Below are 25,669 nucleotides of genomic sequence, written 5' to 3' on the forward strand. Positions count from 1 at the left end.
TTCTGACATGTTGGTCCATGGCAGCCTCCACTGGCATGATGGGGCCACACACAGGTTTGATGAGCGACACCTCATATTCTGTTTGGGTAGCCTCCAAACTGATGGTATGAATATTGATTTCTCTAACCTGGTGATCTCTACCCTTTCTTTCTCCATTTTTTCATTACCTATTCTTGTTCCCTCCTTCATCTTTCTCCACACCCGCCCATCACCTCCCTCTTGTACCTTTCCTCCTTGTCCACTGTCCTCTCCTATCAGGTTCCTTCGGATCTTCACCTCTACTCCCCCATCACCTCTGAGCTTTTGACTTCATCCCCCGCTCCATCCACTTGCGCGCACCCTCCCCCAACCTGGTTTCACTTATCATCTCCCATTCTTGTATTCCTTCCCCTCCCCCACCCCTTATTCTGGTTGCTTCCCCTTTCCATTTCTGATCAAGCATCTCAGCCTGAAATGTCAACTGTTTATTTGCCTCCATAGATGCTGCCTAACTTGCTGAGTTCCTCCAGCATTTTCGTGTGTACGCAAGACTTCCAGCATCTGCAGAATCTTGTGTTTTTAAAAGAAAGGATGGTGCTTTCATATCTTCAATTTATCTTTTAGAAGCTTGGGCCTTCTGACACTATTCTCAATCTCCCACTATTTTTAAAAAAATTTCGTCCAAATTAGTGTTCTGACATTTTTCACATTCTAGTTTTCCATTCCTTTGCTATATATCCCCTTAAAGTCTCTCTGTATCCTCATTAGAGCCCACACTGCCACCTAGCTTTGTGTCATTAGAAAACTTGGATGTATTACACTCAGTCTCTTATGAACATCTGGATCTCAAAGACTGATGTTTGTAACATCCTACTTGCTACTTCTAACCAGAGGATGACCTACCTGTTTTGTGTCCATTAACTAATCTTCAACCATATATTAGCCCTCACATGTAAAATGATCTGCATTTAGTTTAATCTCATTTGTGGTATATTTTATTGAGGTCCATCTAAACATGTTGTCTTGTATTCTGAAATTTACAATCTTCTGGACTTTTTCCCCCACTACTGATGTTGGACTAATTGGTCTGTTGCTGCTTCAGTTTTTTAAAAACACTCTACCTTCCAGTTTCTGAGAACCAGTCAGAATCTATAATGTTTTGGAAAACGGCAAGTGAGTGTATCTATTATCTCCCCAGCCAACCCATTCAGAGCTATAGCATACAGGTTATCAGATCCTAACAAATTGTAATCTTTCAGTCTAATTATTTTCTCTAATTTTTAGGCTAATTTATCAAAGCTCATTTACTGTGCCCCTGCAGTTCTCCATAATAGGCAGATTTTCTGTCTCCTTTCATAGAGAGATGCTCAGATTTTAAAATCTCTGCCATTTCCTTTTTCTCTGGGCTGCATGGAACTTGTATTAGATAAGATTTTTCATGTGTGCAGCTACAGAAGTCCATGGTCTGTTTTCATTCCCCACTATCTGCATTTGAATGCCTTTTCCCTCCGAGGTCTGAAAATTCCCTAAAGCTAGAGCTCACTTATTTGGCAATATTGTGTCTTTTCCTGTTCATTTTATACTGACACATTGGTGTCAAGAAAACAACCTCTTCCTCAATGTCGCAAAAACAAAGGAGCTGGTTGTGGACTACAGGAGGAATGGAGACAGGCTCACCCCTATTGACATCAATGGATCTGGGGTTGAGAGGGTGAACAGCTTTAAGTTCCTTGGCATAAACATCACTGAAGATCTCACATGGTCTATACATACCGGCTGTGTGGTGAAAAAGGCACAACTGCGCCTCTTCCATCTCAGATGGTTAAGGAGGTTTGGTATGGGCCCCCAAATCCTACGAACCTTTTATAGGACACAGTTGGAAACATCCTGACTGGCTGTATCACTGCCTGGTATGGGAACTGTACTTCCCTCAATGCAGAGAGTGGTGCAGACAGCCTAGCGCATCTGCAGATGTGAACTATTAAAGACATTTATAAAGACAGGTGTGTGTTTTTAAAAAAAAAGGGGGGGGGCTGAATTATCATTAGGGACCTGAGTCACCCCAACCACAAACTGTTCCAGCTGCTCCCATCCGGGAAATGGTACCACAACACAAAGCCAGGACCAACAGGCTCTGGGACAGCTTCTTCCACCAGGCCATCAGACTGATTAATTCACTTCAATACAATTGTTTTTCTATGTTATGTTGACTGTCCTGTTGTACATACTACTTATTATATTTTACTATAATTGCACCTTTAGATGGGGATGTAACATAATGATTTTTACTCCTCATGTATATGAAGGATGTAAGTAATAGTCAATTCAATTCAATTTTAAAGTTCTCTTTATAGTCACAGTGGGTGACTTTTTAATTATCAAGTCATTTTTGTATTTTAATTAAGTTTCTCATTCCACCTTAGATAATTTATTGCTTGTGCCTTTATTCTGATCTTAAGATTCTAATTTCTGACTGAACTAATGCATCATAAGGCCATTGCTACCAGTCAGCTGCCCTTTCTCATTGCACAATACTACATGTATCTGATTCTCTTGTTAATACTTAGTGTGCTGATCTAGAAAATGATTCTGTATCTGCTCCATGAATTCCTGATTTGTTTATGTAGACTAAACACTTCATTGATTATTGTTACTTTATAAAATGAACCTCTAATTTCCCGATGACACCTAATTACCACACTGTTTTGGGGAATTGCGTGTAGCAATGTTTCTGTTTTGTAGCCCCAGGCAGAATTATTCTATTTGACTTTGGGTTGTAATTTTTCCCACCTATTAAGTTTATCCCATTATTATTGGAATCATCAGCTGCATGGAAAACACATGCTTGCTCTCCATATTGTACTGCCCTGGCTTGCATATCAGCTTTGAGGCAGACAGCTAAGATGCAATATCCATGGTCAATCCTGGCCTATATATTTGGGCCATTGGCTTCCTTTTCTCAATTGCCTTTCTCTTTATGTTAACTATCCTGGAGTATTGAATTGGTCAATTTGATAATGTATCTCTAATGGCTGTTTAGATTGCACCTTTTATTTTTATTTGTGCCGTTAATTTACTACTATTTGCTACGTTAAAGTCTAGAAAAGTGAGGTGATTCAATTGTGTATGATTCGGACGTGTCTTAACAGTGTGGATGTGGAGCAAATGTTTTCTTGTGGGGGACTTTGCAATTAGGGGTTTGCCTTTACAAGACAACAATCAAGTGATTCTTAGAACTCTTCCTCCAGGAGTGGTGGAAGCAATGTCATTGAATATCTTTGAGGTCTTCACTTCTGCTCGTGAAGCTGGATTACAAGCTTTGGAGTCGTACTTGCTGTTCAACAATACTCATCCTACTTAAGGACCTTTACTCCTACTATGTCCAAGAATGAATTTAATCCTATAAAATACCATCCACTTTAGAGATGTTCAGAAAGATTCATTGTATGACATGAAGCCACATTATTTTGTCTATTTGTCCTGTTTCCATTTGTACTTGAGCAGTTTTGTCTTGAAGCAAGATGAAATTAGAGTAGCAAGTAGAATTCCAAAGTTTGTAACCCAAGAACATGAGCAAAATTGGACTTTAGCATTGTTTGAATTGTTTAGACTATTTTGGGGTATACACCTGGACAATTCTAGATGCAGTCCAACAGGTGCTGGCTATTTCTTAATGCTATATCAGCTAATGGGTTTTTTTTGTGTAGATGTTTTTGGAATTTGTGAAGTGTTGTGTGTTCCAACCTGTTGTGTCAATCACAGTTGCATGTGAAAGAAGAGAACACGAGTTACTCAAATATTTCCATTATGTAGTGATGAAAATTGATAACTACACATAGCTCCTATGTGTACTCTACATGATCTACCTAAGATAAAATAATCCAAGTAACAGAAGTGGAATAGTTGGCCATTTGTCACATTGCGGTAGTTGGTGCCTGTTCTGATTGTCTGCAATTACCATAAGTGTGAAGTAAATTCTTGTTTCTGCTAAAGGAGTTGTCTCTTCCTTTGGAACAGAGTGGTTTAAGTGCTGTAGTACATTGTAGAACCTGTGTAGGCCTATGTTTGTCCAAGTTTCTACTTTTGAACCTGCCTAGCTTATTTTTTACACTATCTTTACCTTTGCTTCAGAGATCAGCTGTCTACTGTGATACTGATTCTTAAAATCTCCTAACCTAGTTCTGTAAATTTGTAATTTTTGTGGTTCCTCTGGTCCTGCTGGTCCATTGAAGTCTTCAGAAAAAAATTGCTTTTCTCTGAATTGTGTACTTGGAGATTACTTGACTGAAAGTGTATATGTGAAAATGTTTCAAAAAATTTCACTGTACAATAACTTTTGGGCCACAAAGTGTGAGTGCTGGATCTTTGGTCATATGAAGTGTGCAAATTCAGGAGTGATATGATAGGTACTTATCTATGCAGTCTCCTGATATGAGAGCCTGCACTGAATGTAGATTGTAAGGTGGTGGGTAGCCCACCAAAGCTGAATGTAGTAGGGGGCTCCCTAAAAAGGAAATGCTCTTGGAGGGGGAGGGGTGAAACGCTGGGTATTTCAGGAAAAAGTGAGGAGTTCCTAAAAGCAGTTTTGAATAAGCACCATCTTGCATTTATTACAGGAGAAGCCCTTGGGTTGTATTTGATTACAAAAATCTGCCTTGCACAAAATCTGCATGTTTTAAAGCATCTTTCAAGCTAGTAATAAGTAAAGTTTCATTAATGATTGGTTACAGTGCATATTCTATCAGTTTATCTAAATGTATTATTAGAATGATAAAAGAATTGTAAGAAGTATGCAGTATGGGTATCTATAGAAAATGGGCATTTCTCCCTTGTACAGAAATTTGGCTTGTGGGCTGTAGTTAGGAGTGGAACCTTTATGTAACTTGGGGACTGCCAGTATGCAAATGAGTCTGCATTAGATTTTGTTAGTAGTTGAGTGCAGCTCTACACTTGTATTCCAGCATTAAAGCTATGATTTTACATCCTGCACATAAATTTATTTCTTGTTACATGCTGTGTATGACTCGAGAAAGTGGGGATGATACAGTATTTTGTAATTTAATTTTTTCTTTTCAGTCTCTGTGCATAAAACAATGAGTGGCTCTCGATTTTATATTCAGCTCTTGAAATCTTACCAGGATGCTCTCATGGCACTTGGCATACTTTGGAAGATCTGGTGATGTGGAATAGACATGAACTCAAGTCTGTTCTGCTTTCATAGAATCAATATCAAAGTGAGATTATTCATCTTTAAGCCTTTCGTGCTTTAATCAGAATTTAAAGTTTTAAATTGCTATTTTCTGATTAGTTTCCTGGATGTTCTGGTTCTAATTTCTAGACCTTGCTTCCATTCTCAAAAGCAGTAAAAGCTTCTGTCGGTCCTTACCAGGTTTCCTAAGCAAATCAGAAATTTCTGGATATTAGCAAACTTCAAGGACTGTAGCCTTTCTTTGTCTCCAGATTTTGTAGATTCCATAATTTGTAGCCCCATTTCACCAGATGAAAAGTAGAAAACTGTCGGATCAAACTGAAGAAAAATCTAATTAAATTCCAGTTATTAAGAATGAGAGTGAAAGATGAATTCGTGAGGTTCATTCTCAGCTTAATGCTGAATCTTTGATTCTTCTATCTAGTTCACTGCAAGTCCTTGGCCTTTTTAATCTATGATGTGACTGCCACCTGTTACTTGCCATGTGTTACTCTGAACTTTTGGTTCTAACTTTACACCATTTCCAAAGTACATTTTACTTGGAAACCCTTCACATTGTCATAGAAATCCATTTGTTACAATCTTGCCCATTCACTTAATCCGTTAATATCTGGTGGCTTAGTATGTCCAGTAATACTTTCTACCCTGCTATCTTAGTGTATTTTGCTGGTCTTGGATACACTCATCAGCTGGGGAATTAATAAACAATGAGGCTGTTAGACCAACATGACCCAGCTTCTGTAAGTCTAGATAATACCCATGGTCAATGAATAAGGTACTGAAGGAACATAGTGGATCAAGCAGCATCTGTGGAGGAAAATGGACAGTCAGCATTACAGTTTAAAACCCTGCGTCCAGTCTGGATTGAGGAGCAATGATACAAAATGTTTACTATCTGTTTCCATCTGCAGATTCTGTCTGACCCACAGAGTTCCCACCTGCTCCAAATTCTAGCATCTGCAGTGTTTCCATGGGCAATAGCTTTCCAACTACCACTTAATAGTCATCTTTTCAAATGCTTGTGCTCAAGCACAATCTAACATCACAAATCCATGCAGACTCAACTCAGCTGAAAGTGGCCAAAGTGGTCTACAGACCCAGACCTCTTTCCTCTTCCTAAGTAACTAGTGCAATTTTCCATTTCAATGGAATTGATTCCAAGTTGACGGACTTTGCCAATATCTTTATTGTTTAAATGTTCCTGCCTTTTTTATTAAGCTTGGGGTGGAAATTATTTTGTTCTTTGCAGATACTTTGGGAAATTTGAATCTCTAGCACATTGTACATACAGTGAGATGTTTGAGATGCTGCCATGTGCCCAGAAATCAAAATAAGCAGTTACTAAGTTGGTCTACCATGCCTCATGATCGTTAATTAGCACCTCTTGGGACCCAAATTTTTTGCCCCATTAATGTACCAGATCCCATTGTACTGTCCTAATAGCTGTTGACCAGCATCTGGCTTAAGAATCTGGAGAGATGAAATGCCTTCCCTTGTAAAGAGCCTGTTGTTTTTCAGTAAGATCATGGCTGCTCTTCCAAGTCCAACAAGTATTGTTATCTGCACATGGTGTTAGTCTAAATGGTCAGCCTTGACTTGTCATAGCTTAACCAAATTCTCTTTTTTGAACGAATGGCATGAGTGTTCTTCTTTTGGTGGGTGTGGGGGTGGGGGTGGATATTTGTCCCTGCTCTAAACTCTATGATCTAGTCATTGAATGCCGGGAGCAATTATCATTATCACTTGTTTTATTACAGTCTGTTCCTGACATCAATAAACTAAATGCATGTTATGACTTAATTTTTGACCTGCAAACCTCTTTTGATGAAGGGTCTTGGCCCGAAACGTTGACTGTACTCTTTTCAGTAAGTGCTGCCTGGCCTACTGAGTTCCTCCAGCATTTTCTGCATCTGCAGATTTTTGTTTGTGATTGAATCTCTCTTACTTGATTTTGCATTTGTCACTTGATCGACTAGCCACTTAAGGCCCTTTCCATGTGGGTGTAATCATGGTTTTGTTAAGTATTTTGTTTATGAAAGCCACCTTGTCTTGTACAGAAAACACCTCCAAAAAAAGGGGAGGAACATAGCTTTGCTGTAGTAGCATGCAGTGCTGAGTTTGCACCTCTTGAATGTTTCCTTGTCCAATCCATCCATATTGAAAATGGTGCTTTTATTGATTTGTGGTTGTGTTAGCCATGACGTACTGCTTTAATGCATCGTCTGCCCCATGCTCTTAAATGGCATTTGGAAGGTAATGCTGCTCATGATCTATCTTAATCACTGTTCTGGCCTGAGGTGCATTAACAAGCAGTAACGGGGTTAAGTGCGACTGTAGTTGCTCTTCAGTAGCAGCCCATCAAAAAATACAGTGGACTTGGGGAAGGAGAGGGATAGAAACAAATCTCTTTTTGGAGTAAATAGCTATCAGGAAATTCATAGTGTTAGGCCCGCTTGGCAGTTAATCTGCAGCTAAGGCAATTGCATCAAAAAAAAACACAAGATTGTCAATGCTCGTCAAAACCTAGCTCTAACTTTTTCTTTCGCTTTTGGAGGTGGACAAGGGCATCATCAAGGTCTTGGGTTCAGCGTTATCCTAGTCGAGTGAAAAAATCATTTGAGTTGCCAAATTCTATAATTTGGATAAATACTGAATTTTCATTAGTTTCAAAATATGGGTCCAGGAAATCTCTTTCCCGCCCCCCCCCCCCAAATCCCCTCCCACCCTTGGCCAATTGCTCGGTGTAGCAAGCAATAGTGCCTGTGAAGCATAGTACAAATCAGAGTAACAGCTTCCTTTGGGCTTTTTCACGTAGTGTGGTTCCTGTTAGCAGTTTAGTTTTGAACATAGCAATATGGCGTGCTAAGTATGCCTGACTTTATTTTCTTAGTGGACTAGGAAACAGTGAGATTATTAGCACAATAGCTACTTTGAGGTTATTGGTCAGAGAAGAAAATTTGCATCAGATGTAACAAGACATCCTGCATTTAATTTTTCTACCTGATTTTGCCAAAATATAAAAATTTTTATTTCTGGGTCATAATACCTTTGATCATACTTTGAATAAATTATATGCTATCCCTATAGCCCTCTTCCATTTTTATAAGCACTTGGTGAACCTTAAATATTTCATTTATAATTGCATGGGAATTAATTTGAACTGTTGACCTTGAAACATTAGTCTGTTTTGTGCACACTTACCTGAAAGATAGTTAATTGAACTATCAGGGCCTGATGGTCTGCATCCCAGGGTACTTGAGGTGGCTCTAGAAATCGTGGACGTATTGGTAATCATTTTCCAATGTTGTATAGATTCAGGATCAGTTCCTGCGGATTGGAGGGTAGCTAATGTTATCCCACTTTTTAAGAAAGGAGGGAGAGAGAAAACAGTCAATTATAGACCGGTTAGTCTGACATCAGTGGTGGGGAAGATGCTGGGATCAATTATAAAAGATGAAATAGCGGCATATTTGGATAGCAGTGGCAGGATAGATCTGAGTCAGCATGGATTTACGAAGGGGAAATCATCCTAGACTAATCTTCTGGAATTTTTTGAGAATGTAACTATGAAAATGGACATGGGAAAGCCAGTGGATGTAGTGTACCTGGACGTTCAGAAGGCCTTTGATAAGGTCCCACGTAGGAGGTTAGTGGGCAAAATTAGAGCAAATGATATTGGGGGTAGGGTACTGACATGGATAGAAAATTGGTTGGCAGACAGGAAACAAAGTAGGGATTAATGGGTCCTTTTCAAAATGGCAGGCAGTGACTAGTGGGGTACTGCAAGGCTCGGTGCTGGGACCGCAGCTATTTACAATATACATTAATGACTTAGATGAAGGGATTAAAAGTAACATTAGCAAATTTGCAGATGGCACAAAGCTGGGTGGCAGTGTGGCAGAGGAGGATGTTATGAGAATGCAGGGTGACTTGGACAGGTTGGGTGAGTGGGCAGATGCATGGCAGGTGCAGTTTAATGTGGATAAATGGGAGGTTATCCACTTTGGTGGCAAGAACAGGAAGGTAGATTACTATCTGAATGGTGTCAAGTTAGAAAAAGGGGAAGTACAACGAGATCTAGGTGTCCTTGTTCATCAGTCACTGAAAGTAAGCATGGAGGTACAGCAGGCAGTGAAGAAAGCTAATTGCATGTTGGCCTTCATAACAAGGGGAGTTGAGTATGGGACCAAAGAGGTCCTTCTGCAGTTGTGCAGGGCCCTGGTGAGACCACACCAGCAGTATTGTGTACAGTTTTGGTCTCCAAATTTCAGGAAGGACATTCTAGCTATTGAGGGAGTTCAGCGTAGGTTCATGAGGTTAATTCCCGGGATGGCGGGACTGTCATATGTTGAAAGATTGGAGTGACTGGAATTTAGAAGGATGAGAGGGGATCTGGTTGAAACATATAAGATTATTAAGGGATTGGACATGCTGGAGGCAGGAAACATGTTCCCGATGTTGGGAGAGTCCAGAACCAGAGGCCACAGTTTAAGAATAAGGGGTAGACCATTTAGAATGGAGTTGAGGAAAAACTTTTTCAGACAGAGGGTTGTGGTTCTGTGGAATGCTCTGCCTCAGAAGGCAATGGAGGCCAATTCTCTGGATTCTTTCAAGAAAGAGTTGGATAGAGCTCTTAAAGATAGCGGAGTCAAGGGATATGGGGAGAAGGCAGGAAAAGGGTACAGATTGTGGATGATCAGCCATGATCACAGTGAATGGTGTTGCTGGCTTGAAGGGCTGAATGGCCTACTCCTGCACTTATTGAACAAATCAAAATTGGTCCAGGCACTTCTGTTTGCCTGTTTGCTCTCTAATGAGGTCACAATCACCGACTGGTGACTTCCTAGCTAGCAGATCATTCCAAATAGCCACATCTCTACCAAGTCTTGCAAAGAACTGCTCACAATTGCATAAGGGAGGTCTTACAGACTCTTGAAGAAAGGTGACTGCCTATTTAATTTCAGTGAAGAGGGCGTATATCTGGCATTGAGACTTGCTGGATTCTCATGTGCACTTTGTACATAAAATATCACTCTAAACGCCTGTCCTTTAATAGAAAAGGGTTCCTCCTGCTCAGTGCATAGATTGTGGGTGGAGCATTAAAAATAATTTCTCATGGACAGTGGATTGTGTCCTAGTGGCATCCATCCTTGAGTTGTGAACCCCCAATAGGGTGAAACAACAGCCATCTTTGGGGGTTGTCAGTGCCCAGAGTACTGCAGTGAGGACTACATACTCATTGTCTCCTTTCCCTTGTGCATTGCCTCACTACTGCAGAGGCTTCCCACGATGAGGGTGCACGAGCATCATAATGAAAAATGCCATGGGTATCCATCAGTAACAGTAAGTAAACCATAATATGACATGCACAAGTAACTGTTGTTCTTCCAAAACATAAAGCATCAGGCAGCCAGCTGTTGCAATACTATTTGAAAGCTGGCCTGCATAGATCTAGGCAACATTGGCCAAAGCAGTGAGGACATGATGCAAGAACTGTCCCCATGTAGTGTAGTTTGGGATTTCAGGTATTCATTTTGGTTGTGAATTTATTAATCCTCTGTTCATGGATAAAGGTACACAAGTTCTGACACAAACTTTTGATAATATTTAGTGGGAAAAGAAACTAAAGCATTAATACAAGTTAATGATTTCTATTTTCATTTTGAGTCAACAACTCAAACTGTTAGCTGCTCGTTGGGGCTTCCAACACAAATTTTGTTTAGTTTTTAACAAGAATCTGAGTGTGGTGTTTACTTTGGTACTTACAATGGGAAATGAAAATGAAACATGGCGCCCTTTCTGGGTTGCTTTGTGTAGATTGAAAAATTTGTCTGGGCAGCCACAGATGTGAGTTGTACTTCTGTATGTGTGATTTGTGGCATTAGTGTTGCTGGAGAAATTGGTCCATTTTGCCTTGAGATCAATCACTGTTGAGTCATTCCTAGAACGCTGGTAGCAAAATACCAGACAGGGACTCCAACAAAGGAAGTCCTATAGTTTCCAGCAGTACATTTTCATGAAAATTCTGGACACTGGCTTTACTCCTAAGGTAGGCTGTTGCAAATCCATGAGTGAAGCATCCAAACAGGTGCCCTATAATTTCTATGCCTGTAGTTTCCCCCACTCCAACTATATTTGACCTCAAGCAACATACATCAAAGTTGGTCTCGGCCTGAAACGTCAACTGCGCCTCTTCCTATAGATGCTGCTTGGCCTGCTGCGTTCACCAGCAACTTTGATGTATGTTGCTTGAATTTCCAGCATCTTCAGAATTCCTGTTGTTTATATTTGACCTCAAGCTGTTTTGCAGCTGCTTTCTGGTCAACGCTCCAAGGGGATGGTCAGAAGCCCTTTGATTTCTTTTCCAACCATGCCTCAGTGAATTAGTATTACAGTTTTAAATTCCTGGCATCTTGTTTGGGAGAGTGTTGGGGAAGGAAATGCTTTAAAGCTAATATCAAAATGTTTGGCTTCCTAGTGTTGGAAGTGGGCTTTCTCTTTAGAACTAAAATTAGTTCTAAAATACAAGATTCAATGTAAAATGGTTCAAAATTTTTCTTAATTTGCATTAAACATAGAAACATAGAAAATAGGTGCAGGAGTAGGCCATTCGGCCCTTCGAGCCTGCACCGCCATTTATTATGATCATGGCTGATCATCCAACTCAGAACCCCGCCCCAGCCTTCCCTCCATACCCCCTGATCACTGTAGCCACAAGGGCCATATCTAACTCCCTCTTAAATATAGCCAATGAACTGGCCTCAACTGTTTCCTGTGGCAGAGAATTCCACAGATTCACCACTCTCTGTGTGAAGAAGTTTTTCCTAATCTCAGTCCTAAAAGGCTTCCCCTTTATCCTCAAACTGTGACCCCTCGTTCTGGACTTCCCCAACATCGGGAACAATCTTCCTGCATCTAGCCTGTCCAATCCCTTTAGGATTTTATACGTTTCAATCAGATCCCCCCTCAATCTTCTAAATTCCAACGAGTACAAGCCCAGATCATCCAGTCTTTCTTCATATGAAAGTCCTGCCATCCCAGGAATCAATCTGGTGAACCTTCTTTGTACTCCCTCTATGGCAAGGATGTCTTTCCTCAGATTAGGGGACCAAAACTGCACACAATACTCCAGGTGTGGTCTCACCAAGGCCTTGTACAACTGCAGTAGTACCTCCCTGCTCCTGTACTCGAATCCTCTCGCTATAAATGCCAGCTATAAGACATGATTATACTATTACTTGTAATCTTTTGCATCACTCAGAAACAATACAACCCAGTGGATTGGATTCCAGCTCTGACTTAGCCAGCTATCTCTTTGGATAGAAGAAATGTTGACTGGGAAATAACTATATTTGAATACTTCATCACAAGTAGGAATGGGCCCCTTGACTCTTAAGTGAACTGATATTGAACAGTTTTAAGTTGAATAATTTGTAATTGCTTCCCAAGTGTAGAGTATTAAATAAAAGGATAACGTAACAATTAACATGTTGCTTTTACAGCTCAAAGCGTCAGAGTTCGGAGTTCAATTTCGACACTATCTGTAAGGAGTTTGATATCCCCCCTATGGAGTGCATGGGTTTTCTCCAGGTGCTCTGGTTTCCTTCCACAGTCTAAAGACCAAGTGGTTAGTAGATTAACTGGTCATTGTAAGTTGTCCAATGATTAGTCAGTCTAGGGTCCAAAGCTTAAAATAAGCATCCCTTTTAAGTTGTGGTTTTATTAGCTGGGGTAATCTTCCATTTTTCCTGTTCATAGTGCCAAATTATAAGGGTGCAGCTGATCACATTGTATTTTAAGTCCTTAGGAAATTAATTTAGTTAAAATTAATTGAATCTGTTATCTCAAATTGATATTTGTGTGTTCAAAAAAATCAGTCTTTGATATAATTCCTATATTATTAAGCCCTTTAATAATTTTGTTGTTTTTTTTAAGATATTACATCTCATTCTTGTAATACAGAATGGGTCTGACCTTTGATCTGTCCTTGATGGACCATTCTGTTTCTGTTCCCTGCATCCCTGGAGTCACTGATAAAACTGTTTCTCATTGTTTGTTTTTGAGTAGGGAGCCCACTTCGTAACAATACTCCAGGTGCAGACTCATCCACAAAAACTTCCCTCTTTGTAATTCACCAACTAAAACTGGATCACTAGTCTGGGCCAGAAATGGTCAAAATGGGTGGAAGTGTTTGCTAATGAAATCACAGTTGTGAGTGTTAGATGGGTGCTGCATGGGGAAGTTTTACCCCTGTGCATCTAATATAGTTTGACTTGTGCATTTTAGCCTCAGTTTTACTTTCCTCATTGATTGAATTGACTTTATTTCTTGCATGCTGCACATAAATGAGTAAAAATCTTTAAGTTATGTCTCCGTCTGAATGTGCATTGTGCAATTTATAGTAATTTGTAAAATAGTATGTACAGTAAGGTATACAACAGAACAGTCAATATAGCTTAGAAATGCAATTGTCAGCATGTATTAATCAGTCTGATGGCCTGATGGAAGAAGCTGTTCTGGAGCCTGTTGGTCTTGGCTTTTATGCTGCGGTACTGTTTCCTGGATGGTAGCAGCTGGAATAGATTGTGGTTTGGGTAACTCCGTTCCCCAATGATCCTTCAGGCCCTTTTTATGTACCTGTCTCTGTAAATGTCCTAAATAGTGGGACGTTCACTCATAAGACTCGAGAGGTGGTTGTGCATATGGGTTCCACTTGCACAAAGCGTATCAATGTAAATTGGTCTGATCTTTAAACTTGGGTCTATTCAGGTTTTGCCCTGGTTTATGTACTGACTGTATGAATTGCTCCTAAAAGGTATGGACCTGTCTGCTAATCAGGATGAAGAAAGTGACCAAGAAACCTTTCAGCTAGAAATCAACAAAGAAACTAAGAAATGTGCTTTCCGGACCTGTACTGGAAAATATTGGACACTGACTTCGAATGGAGGGGTACAATCTACTGCCTCTACAAAGTAAGTGTACTGATTAGTGTAATATTTGATTCCAGGATGGACCTTAGTATATTTATGATTTTTAAATTTACATTTTCAAACTATACATATGTATTATTTGGAAACATTCAGCACATAATTTGAGCTGCTAAACAAGCTAGCATGAGAAAGCTGCTTCATTTACTTTGTAAGCTTCCTGCACAATCACAGCTTGAAATCTTAGGTTTTCAAGTTGTGTGGGTGTTAGTGCAAGTAAAGCGGTGGTTTTCAGATTCCGGTTCATTTAGCACATGCACATTGGAACATACAGTGAAAACTGCCATTTGTGTTATTAACCAAAACAATAGAAGGGGGTGCTGGGGGCAGCCTGCAAGTGTTGCCTCACATTGCAATGCCATCGTAGCATGCTCACAATTTTCAGTCGAAGAATGCAATAGTAGAGCAAGTCCTCTGTTCTCCCGCCTCCCCAGACACTCACACAGATAGGCCTCGACCTCAAGACAGACTGCCCCTAAGCCTCCAACTTCCAGACCCCCACACCCCCAGTCGACGCAGGGGGCCCTTCCAAGTCACCGACTTCAGTCTTCGGTATCAGCCTCAGGAATCTGAACTCTAGGCCTTGGGCTTCCAGTCTTGGAATTCCCTCTCCTGGAAGGGTCATACTTGACCGGGCTCTCAGATATTAGGACTCAGTTTGCGGGTTCACCTACTTCAGGCTTTGACGACATGGACCTCTGATCCCTGGACTTGCAAGCCTGGGGGCAAGGGGGGGTGGGGATTTCCCTGTCCTGGGGGTGTCAAATCAGTCCTATTCCCTGGGGCCAACCCACCTGACTTCTGTCCACAGGGATCTCTGGCCTTCTACTGTTGAGCGCTTCAACCAGGACTCTGGCTCCTACCTCTTTGTTTACTGCCCTTAACCTGACCCCCTCATTTGTCTCGAACTCCCTATATTCCTAAATCCATCCCTAAGGACTGTCAAACACCCAAGTCTGAAGTATGACATGGGAGACGTTTTGACATGTTTTCAAAAGTTCAGAGTGGTGGGTATAAAGAATACCCTTCTGAAACGAGCAACATTGCTTTCTAGAATTTCTCTAGCCTAAACCAAACATGGAGGAATGTCCAATCCTCGTCTGCCCCTATATTCACAGAAACACTTGTGATCTTTTTATTTGAAATTGCTGCTTTGGTTTCCACTATTTGTAGATTTGGTTGATTTTTGTGATCCTTCCATAGCCACTTGACTTTTTTAGTGGGGTGTCTCTGTGCTTGTGCTATTAAATACTCCATAATATTGAAATTAAGCTTTGTGGGGACAATCTTCTGAATGGATAGTATACAGCCAAGACAGTCTAAGTAGTACCCTGCTGGTCTTGTCTGAAAAGTAATGCAGCATTTTTAATAGGAGGAACTGACGCTGAGCATTTATTGACCATCTGTTTTTGATTTTTGGTTTAAAAATGTTCATCCGTGTGGTGTACAGGATTATCTTTCTTTTCTTTCTTTTTCAATCTCTTTATTGATTTTAGAATATATAAACAAAACATAGCAATGATACAAATAATAGGAGATAAATTGTTACACTTACAAACAGTAATCGTAAAGTCCAATATTGAAATTTGACAAAACTCCCAATCATATAAAACTAACAACGGATAATACAGATTAAAAAACAACTAAAAAAAAACATGAAAAAGAAAAAAAAACCAAAACCAAAAAAAAACCCCAACCCGAAAGAAAGACAAAATTAATCAACTAAACTAAAAGACTTGGACAAATCTAAAAACTTAAAAATGAAAAAGAAGAAAACCTTAGTGCCGACGACTCCACTCCCCTCCAACAACAATACAGAGAAATAGAATAGGTTTGGGAATAAAGATATTACATTAAGTGTAAATGCTGAATGAATGGCCTCCAAGTTTTTTCAAACTTGATGGAAGGGTCATAAACTGCACTTCTAATTTTCTCCAAATTCAAACACAGCATAGTTTGTGAAAACCAATGAAATACCTCAGGAGGGTTAATCTCTTTCCAATTCAATAAAATAGACCTTCTGGCCATTAAAGTAAGAAATGCAATCATTCTTCGTGATGAAGAGGTTAAATTATTTAAATCTATCATTGGTAGTCCAAAAATAGCAGTAATTGGATGAGGTTGTAAGTCTATATTTAAAACTGTTGAAATAATATCAGAAATATCTTTCCAATATTTCTGCAACAGGGGACATGACCAAAACATGTGGGTTAGAGAAGCTATCTCGAAATGACATCTGTCACGTATTGGATTAATATAAGAGTAATAACGAGATAGTTTATCTTTGGACATATGAGCCCAGTGCACTACTTTAAACTGTATCAACCTGTGCTTAGCACATATAGAGGATGAATTCACCAACTGAAGAATTTTGTCCCATTTTTCAGTCGGTATATTAATCTCAAGTTCTCTTTCCCAGTCAGCTTTAATTTTATTAGAAGCATCAGGACATAAATTCAAAATTATATCATATATGATTGCTACAACACTTTTCTGAGAGAGATTTAAATCTAAATTTTTTTCCAAAATATCCGTTGGATATGGATGTGGGAAATTAGGGGAAACAGTAATTAAAAAGTTCCTAATCTGTAAATATCTGAAAAAGTGAGATCTGGGTAAGTTATATTTATTAGAAAGTTGATCAAAAGACATAAAACAATTATCCATAAATAAATCGCGAAAAGATATTATACCTTTAATTTTCCAATCAGAGTAGGCTTGATCCATCGTGGAAGGTTGAAAAAGAAAATTTGACAAGATAGGGCTTGCTAGGATAAATTGATTGAACCCAAAAAATCTTCGAAATTGAAACCATATACGTAAAGTATGCTTAACTATTGGGTTATTCATTTGTTTATATAATTTAAAAGAAGTAAAAGGAAGTGAAGTTCCTAAAACCGAACCCAAGGAAAGCCCTTGTAATGAATTAGATTCAAGATTTACCCAATGAGGGTTTAAAGATACGTCCAGATCTCGTAACCAAAATTTTAAATATCGAATATTAATTGCCCAATAATAGAATCTAAAATTCGGGAGGGCATGCCCCCCCTCCTTTTTAGACTTCTGTAAATACCTTTTACCTAACCTAGGATTTTTATTCTGCCAAATATATGAGGAAATTTTTGAATCTACATTATCAAAAAAAAGATTTTGGGATGAAAATTGGGACTGATTGGAATATATACAAAAATTTAGGCAAAATGATCATCTTAATAGCGTTAATCCGACCAATCAAAGACAAAGAGATTGGCGACCATTTGGTAAATAACAGTTTAATCTGATCAATTAAAGGTAAAAAAAATTAGCTTTAAATAAATCTTTATATTTTTTCGTAATTGTTATCCCTAAATATATAAATGAATCATTAACCAGTTTAAATGGTAAAAATCGGTAAATAGGTACATGCTTATTTAAAGAGAATAATTCACTCTTATTAAGATTCAATTTATAACCGGAGAAGTTACTAAATTGAGCTAACAAATCTACAATAGCAGGAATTGACTTCGCCGGGTTAGAGATATAAAGCAGCAAATCATCTGCATGTAATGATAACTTATGTATTTCGTTCCCACGGGTAATACCAACAATATTTGGCAAATTACGAATAGCAATTGCTAAAGTTTCAAGAGCAATATTGAATAGCAAAGGACTAAGAGGGCAACCTTGCCTAGTGCCACGAAAAAGACAAAGAAAGGGAGATCTATAATTATTTGTACAAACCGAGGCTACCGGGGAGTAATATAACAATTTAATCCAAGATATAAATGTCAAATTAAAATTAAATTTCTCAAGAAAATTAAATAAATAAGGCCATTCGACTCTGTCAAAAGCTTTCTCAGCATCTAAAGAGATAATACATTCCGGGGTGGTAAATGAAGGGGTATAAACAATATTCATTAACCTCCTAATATTAAAGGATGAATAGCGATTCTTAATGAATCCGGTTTGATCCATAGAAATAATTTGAGGTAACACCTTTTCCAATCTAGTTGCTAGAATTTTTGAAAAAATTTTAGAGCCTACATTCAAAAGAGATATCGGTCTGTATGATGTACAATCAGTAGGATCTTTATTCTTTTTAAGAATTAAGGAAATAGAGGCTTCATAAAACGATTGTGGTAATTTACCTAAACTGATTGCTTCCTTGAATATTCTAGACAATTTAAAGCAAAGAGTGGAGGAAAAAAATTTTAAAACTTCCACTGTAAACCCATCCGGACCGGGTACTTTACCAGAATTCAAAGATGAAATTGCAGTTATTATTTCTTCCTCTGAAATGGAAGTTTCTAATGATAGGGACTCTTCGGGTGATAATTTCGGAAAACTCAATTTACTTAAAAAGTCATGCATAAAATTAGAATCATGAGGAAAATCAGAGTGATATAAAGAGGTATAGAATTCTTGAAAGGTTTGATTTATCCCAGCATGATCCACTGTGAAAGTATCATCCTGTTTACGAATCTTAGTAATTTGACGTTTAACCGAATCAAATTTCAAATGGTTAGCCAGTAATTTACCCGATTTATCACTATGAATATAAAAATCACTCCTAGTTCTCATTAATTGATTTTCGATGGAGGATGTTAATAATAAGCTATGTTCCAATTGGAGTTCAACTCTATATTTGTACAACTCCTTACTGGGAGAAATAGCATATTTTTTATCGACTTCTTTAATTTTATCAACCAACAAAAGTATTTCATTGTTAACACGTTTTTTTCAAACCAGCCAAATAGGAAATGATCTGACCACGGATATAAGCTTTAAAGGCATCCCAAACAGTTCCATTGGAAACTTTGTCCGTAGTATTAGTTGAAAAAAAGAAATCGATCTGCTCCTTTATAAATTTGACAAAATCTTGATCTTGAAGCAAAATGGGGTTAAATCGCCATTGTCGGCTAGTACAGGAGGTGTCCATTAACGATGGAAAGTTTCAGTGGAGCATCATCTGAAATAACAATACTGTCATAATTACAATCAAGTACATCTGGAATCAAACGGGAGTCAATCAAAAAATAATCAATTCAGGAAAAAGAACGGTGAACATGTGGAAAAAAGGAGAATTCCTTGTCATTTGGATGTAGAAATCTCCAAATTTCTAAAATCCCAGAATCCAACATAAAAGAATTAATAATAGTAGCCGACTTGTTCGGTAAAACTGGACTAGCTATGGATCTGTCCAACATGGGATTCAGACATAAATTAAAATCACCACCCATTATCAACATATACTCGTTTAAGTTAGGAAAAGAAGTGAATAATTGTTTAAAAAATTCAGGGTAATCCACATTCGGAGCATAAACATTCACCATAGCGACCTTTTTATTAAAAAGTACCCCAGTAATTAACAAAAATCTGCCATTAGGATCCGAAATAATGTCTTGATGAATAAATGTAATTGAAGGGTCAATAAAAATTGAAACGCCTGTAATTTTGGCTTGAGCATTTGAGTGGTATTGTTGATCTTTCCAAAACTTAAAGAAGCATTGATTATCCTCTTTCCTTACATGAGTCTCTTGTGCAAAAATAATATGAGCATTCAGTCTTTGGAACACTTTGAAAACCTTTTTCCGTTTTATAGGATGGTTTAAACAATTTGTGTTCCAAGAAACAAAATTAATAGTATGAGCTATAATTAAGAGTTAACCCTTTGGTAAGAAAAGGGTTAACCACAATGTGAACTCATCAAACCGGAAAAGGAATACATGATTAGAGAGGAACCGAAAATCTCGACACTGCGGACATCTTGGTAGTTCTGAAACAGCCCAATAGAAAAAATTTAAAAAGAAAAAGACTGACCCACCCCCCCATCCCCAAGAACCCCGAACTAAGCCAGAAATGGCTGAAGGAAGCTCTAACTAAAACTAATTCTAACCCCATTTCTGCAGGGAGCAACTCCAAAAATATGTTAGATAAAAGATCTCCCAGAAACTAATGCATGTAAAAAATAACCAATATAATAATTAATCTACATAATAAAAATTAGTAAAATATATAAATTTAAAAAGCAGTCAGTACATATAATTAGTTATAAACGAATAAATAAAAAATCGCTTCTAAAATGAAAGAAGGATTATGGGAAGAAGAATCATAGGAACATGGCGTCCCAAAAAAGAAACAAAGGAGGTTAAGCAAAAAGAAAGACAAGTCGCCATTTTGATTATGCAGAAACCAAAAGTAGGAAACATATAACTAAAAATGATGGTCGAATCATATCATAAATAATAACGAAAAAGGAAAAGTTAAAACAAAAGGTTAACTAAATAAACTGATGTTAATTTACAGAAGATAAATAATCTATATAAGTTATAAAGTAACAACTATAGTAGTAAATAAAGAACAAAAATCTTAGACTTAAAATAAACCTTCATCACGCGATAATAAGAGGTTCATTTTATAAAGAAAACACCAGAAGAAAAAAAAAATTGGTGCTGGAAGCACCCAACACAGATTAAGAGAGGGTATCTGTATCAGAAGGGAACTTATCATATCCAAAAAGCTTCGGGCAGCAGTCGTAGAATGGAAAACATGACGATTTCCATCGGGAAGAGAGATTCTGAGACGTGCAGGATACAATAGTGCCGGTTTGAGATTTTTTTGATAGCATTCCGACATTAGAGGTTTAAAAGTCAGTCGTTCCTTCATCACTTCAGGACTGTAATCTTGAACTATCCTGAAGGAATGCTGGCGATACTTGATCATCCCTTGTCGACGAGCAACCTGGAGAAGTTGTTCTTTAACATTGACATAATGGAAACGAAGAATAACTGGTCTAGGTTTAGAAGCAATCGCTGCCGACTTTGTCCACGGTATACGATGGGCGCGGTCGAGTAATGGAGGATCATTGGGAAAAACTGAACCAAACGAATCCTTTAAAAGTTGAGCAAAGAATATTGCAGGATCTCCAGCCTCAACATCCTCGGGTAAACCGATTAAACGTAAGTTTTGTCTTCTCGATCGATTCTCGAGATCAATAACTTTGGATTTAAGTTGTTGGAGTTGTTTAGTAGTCGAAGCTAGATTCTTCTCTAAGATCTCGACTTTTGTGTCCGTCTTCTGAGATTTAATATCCAGTTCAGAAATTTTGGCATCGTGTTTCTGAACACCAGAATCCAGGGATTTCAAGGAGTCCGTGATTGATTTTAAATCTTCATTGAGGCATTGGCGATGTTGTTCAAATTGAGCCGATAAGCTATCAGATAACTTTATCCGCTGCTGCTCAAACATTTCCTCCATAACTTCGTAAGTTAATTCCGTTTGTTTAGAATCACCTTTCTTCTTTACTCCGTTCCCATCAGCGTCTTTCCCATTTTTGGTTCTAGATCTCGTACTCGTTTCTCTAAACTCGAGATTTGCAGTTGACGAAAGGAAATCAATTAATCAGTAAATCAAGAAGATAAAATAAATCTTCTGGTGTACTTAAAGTTGATTAGATCAAGGAGATCAAAGGTTGAAAAGAATAACGGGGATGGAGCGAAGCCAAAGAAGCGACCTCACTCCATGAGCGCTCCCTGCAGACTCCAGGATTATAAAGTTTTTGTATTGATGTTACTGTGCAGGAAAGTATCTGAACTGGAATACTTAACTATGTCAAACTTTGCCAGTAACATGCCTCTAAATGAGCTTGGACTAGCTTCTTCTCCCTCATAAACAAAACCTGCAATGGATCGTGATTTTTTTTTTTCTCCTGCTCAGTTCTATAAACAGCTGCAATATGTTGAAATAAATGTCACCTTATTATGGTATTGCATCATTTGATTCAAAAACTACAAGCATTCTCAATTGGTTCCTGATCAATTTTTAAGAATTGAGATGTATTAAAATTTAATGCCTGCTAAAAAGGTTGGGTTTGTTAGAGGCTAGCAATAATGGTGCTGTGCTACTATGTTTAGATTCAGTGCTACTGTGTCTATGTGGGCTGTTCTATGCACTAATTCAGTAGAAACAGCAACCTCTTGCAAGGAAGAAATAACTGTTTACCTGTATTTTTAACCTATTGTAACCCTTTGGCCTTCGTGTATCTATCTAAATTTCTCTGCCGATTAATTAATCAGTGTCATCTCCCATCCAGTCTCAGTGTAACCCTATAATAGTTCAATTGCCAGAATATATACTGTTGCTGTGCAATGACTTAAACTGCAGACATATTCCAAGAAGTCATCATTTGTTGATTTTTGTTTTCCAGAAGTGACAATTGTTACTTCCAAATAGAGTGGCATGAAAGGAGAATTGTTCTGAAGGCTGCCAATGGCAAATACGTGGCTGCAAAAAAGAATGGGCAGCTTTGTGCCAGCGTAGAAACACCAAGTAAGTTCCTGTTAATGCATTCGTGCAAGTTGCTGTAACCCCATTTCTCCTTTCCTGGTCGGTCGGAGAGGTGGAAAAGGAATTGCACTGCTCTTCATAAATATTATCGCTTTGTGATCTAAGTTTTGATTTTTGAGCTATTTGGTCTGGAAATATGACGTACCTGAGCCTGACTTGTATCCTTTGTGCTCTGAAGAGGTGCTGAAACCTCTGGAATAGATGACAACCATCTATGAAATGCTGAAGTATTCTTTTTTTCCTCTTACCCTATTTTCAAGCGGAGACTGAAGAGTTTGTAATGAAACTCATCAACAGGCCGATAATAGTTCTTCGTGGAGAGCATGGCTTCATTGGCTGTCGGAAAGTGACTGGAACACTAGACTCCAACAGATCTTCGTATGATGTCTTCCATCTGGAGCTTAATGATGGAGCTTACAACCTTAAAGGTAAATACTAGCACTTGTTTGTTCTTTGCTCCCTTCCCAGAGGACTTTTCCAAAATACTTGTATCTCCTCCTGTGACCAAATAGTATCATGGATTATTTTAGAATGATAGCTGTTCTAGTAGAAATACATTCATTGTTTTATTTATATTGCTAACATTAGTAGCCTTTCTACTTGTGTTACATCTTGTGTTGAGTGTTTTGCTCCTCTCAGCCTTCAGTGTGATTTTGTTTCGAGCAATGGGCAGCATCAGGAAGGGCAGCACACCTGACTACTTTCCCTTTCAATGTTTGCTATCCAGTTTCCAGAGTCACGTCTGAGCATGTTTAGTAGTACTCCCAGAGGTTTAATAACAAATTGCTTGCTGTGCTTTGCTCTCTAGGCTTTCTTTTCATTTACTTAAAGCACCAAATTAACCCTTGTAGTAATAGTCTGGAACTGAAATTGTTACATTATATAGATGAACTTGCAGCTGTAACATTTGATGTATACATTAGAAAATCTTGAAGTACAAATTTTATCTCTGTCTGGCTCTTAGACAATACTGTATTTCTTTGCAGATTCTACTGGAAAGTACTGGATGGTTGGAAGTGATTCCTCTGTTACCAGCAGCAGCGATAAACCTGTGGATTTCTTGTTTGAATTCTGTGATTACAACAAGGTTGCAATTAAAATAGATGGGAAGTATTTAAAGGGGGACCATGCAGGTGTGCTTAAGGCATCTGCTGATGCCATTGACTCCTCAACCCTGTGGGAGTATTAAATGCACTTTAATGTGGCTTCCCTGCATCCATTTCTTGCAGTATCCTACCATTGGCTGCGATGCCTGCCCTTCTTTCTCATCATATTGCAACCATTTTTTTTTTAAAGAGAAGTTTTGTATATTCATCTTGGCTGTAGCTGCTATTAAAGATCTTTCCTAGATCTATGCAGGGCATTTAAATCGTACTCTGTGGCATTCCCTTTAGCATTCCTTTATTTTAGTGAGTTTTTTCCTGCACACTGTAACATTGGCAAAGTTACGGTTAAGACTTGATGTGCCTTTGCCACCTTACAGCTGCTGTACTGCCAGATGCCCTGGTATTGCAGGCTACATTTGCCATTGTTTTGGTTATGCCAGGCTGGGTGCTTGAGACCACCTGCAGCCTCCCCTTGCAGAAGGAGGGGAGAGTTCAGCTCCCCGTGCTGACTATATATAGAAGATTTTGCTGGGCATGAAGCTGTGAAGGAATAGCTAAATTATCTCATCCTCTCTGCAGAAGGCAGTTTGATTCTCCAACTGTGCTCATTCTCAATTGCCTGAGCAATTTTGTTGCATGTAGTAGTTAAAAGCTATCAGTTTATGCAGACCCAACAGTTGCTGTGGTAATTGAAAAATCTAGCCATAATTTATCCACAAAACCTAGAAATGCTCAAGAATCAGGCTCCTAAGAGAATGATGTAGGGAACAATACTTGCTGGTAGACAGACACCTGAAAATGTCAATCTCAAATTCATGACTATGGAATGACATAAGCTGGTCTTGTGTTGTACATTTCTATTGTTTATCCATGCTGTAGATCAAAAAGTTACTTCCATGATGAATAATTGTAGTATGAGGAAGATGCCATAAGTTGGTAATTGTGACCATCTTAGCATCTGGCCATCTCGTTTTATCTCAACCTTGCATTTAAGCATCTGTGCCTCTTTACTGCCATCTTTAATATTTGTCAGTCCCTTAGTATGGCTACTGGACTATTGTAGATGAGGGCTGTTGCTGAAATTGGAAAGATTAAAAAAAAATCATTGAACTGGAAAATCTAGCAGAGCTTCCTCTGATTCTACTGAATTTTCTGTGGCTCAATAGTGAACTGGATAACCCAGAAGGTATGTTAACCATCTCAGTTAAGTCCCCACCCCACCTGCAAAAGGTAAAGACCAAAGTCAGTGTCTCAAATTCTGGTTCTAGTTGAAAGATGGACAGGCATTTGGACCATAACCACTGCTTTATTGATCCACGGTAGGATCATCTTAATGCAATGTTGCCATGTACTTTATGGAGACTGCATGTGGTCTTGTAACTTGTTGTGGAGGGATATATTGCCAAACCCTGCTTCTCTGTAATGTGAAACCTTTGTATATTATTCTCAAAAGCAAATTCAACTGGAATAATGATAGCCAAGAATATTGCAAATGCTATAACCTTACAATTTGTGGTATCTTAAATTCACCTTTTTTTTTAAAAAAAAGCTATTCGGTCCATTAGTCTTGTGTAAATTACAATATACAATTGGGAATCACTGGTATCGATGTCACCATCAAATTTAAACTTGGCCACCAACAGACATTAAGACATAAGATTTCACCTTTAATGTCAAGTTCCATACACATGTGTCTTGTAGAATTAACACCGTACTTTAAACTTTCCATTCAATCAATCATTTGTATAACTTGGAATGTCATGTCAAATAAAACAATGTTGCATATGCCAAAGTCTGTGTATGCAAATTTGTTGAAATTATAAGTACAAGTGGTGCAGGGGCACTTCTTTGGGATGAGTGTACAGTAGTGCAGGAAAAAGTAACAGCTCAATAGGAAGAATACTTTTCCTTAACTGTTCCACAAACAGTATCTGAATATGTTCTTTACATCTAAAAAGTAGAGAAAATATTGCCGCCTTGCTAAGAACTAAAAGCACTCATTGGCTTTTTAAACAATGCATTAAAGATATTTTAGAAACATAGAAACATAGAAAATAGGTGCA

At 38.4% G+C, this 25,669-nt stretch overlaps 1 protein-coding gene across 1 annotated transcript in view; it reads left to right on the forward strand.

The window, feature by feature from the left end:
• Positions 1 to 25,418, forward strand: part of LOC134351963 (fascin-like) — a 71,882-nt gene extending 46,464 nt beyond the window's left edge. The window contains exons 3-6 of the mRNA XM_063058932.1: positions 14,004 to 14,160; positions 22,361 to 22,482; positions 22,761 to 22,928; positions 23,487 to 25,418. Coding sequence (XP_062915002.1) covers positions 14,004 to 14,160; positions 22,361 to 22,482; positions 22,761 to 22,928; positions 23,487 to 23,689 — 650 coding nt within the window. The 3' untranslated portion in view covers positions 23,690 to 25,418. The remainder of the gene's footprint in view (positions 1 to 14,003; positions 14,161 to 22,360; positions 22,483 to 22,760; positions 22,929 to 23,486) is intronic.
• Positions 25,419 to 25,669: the final 251 nt, after the last annotated feature.

The sequence above is a fragment of the Mobula hypostoma genome, chromosome 9, assembly GCF_963921235.1.
Source record: "Mobula hypostoma chromosome 9, sMobHyp1.1, whole genome shotgun sequence".
Taxonomy (NCBI): domain Eukaryota; kingdom Metazoa; phylum Chordata; class Chondrichthyes; order Myliobatiformes; family Myliobatidae; genus Mobula; species Mobula hypostoma.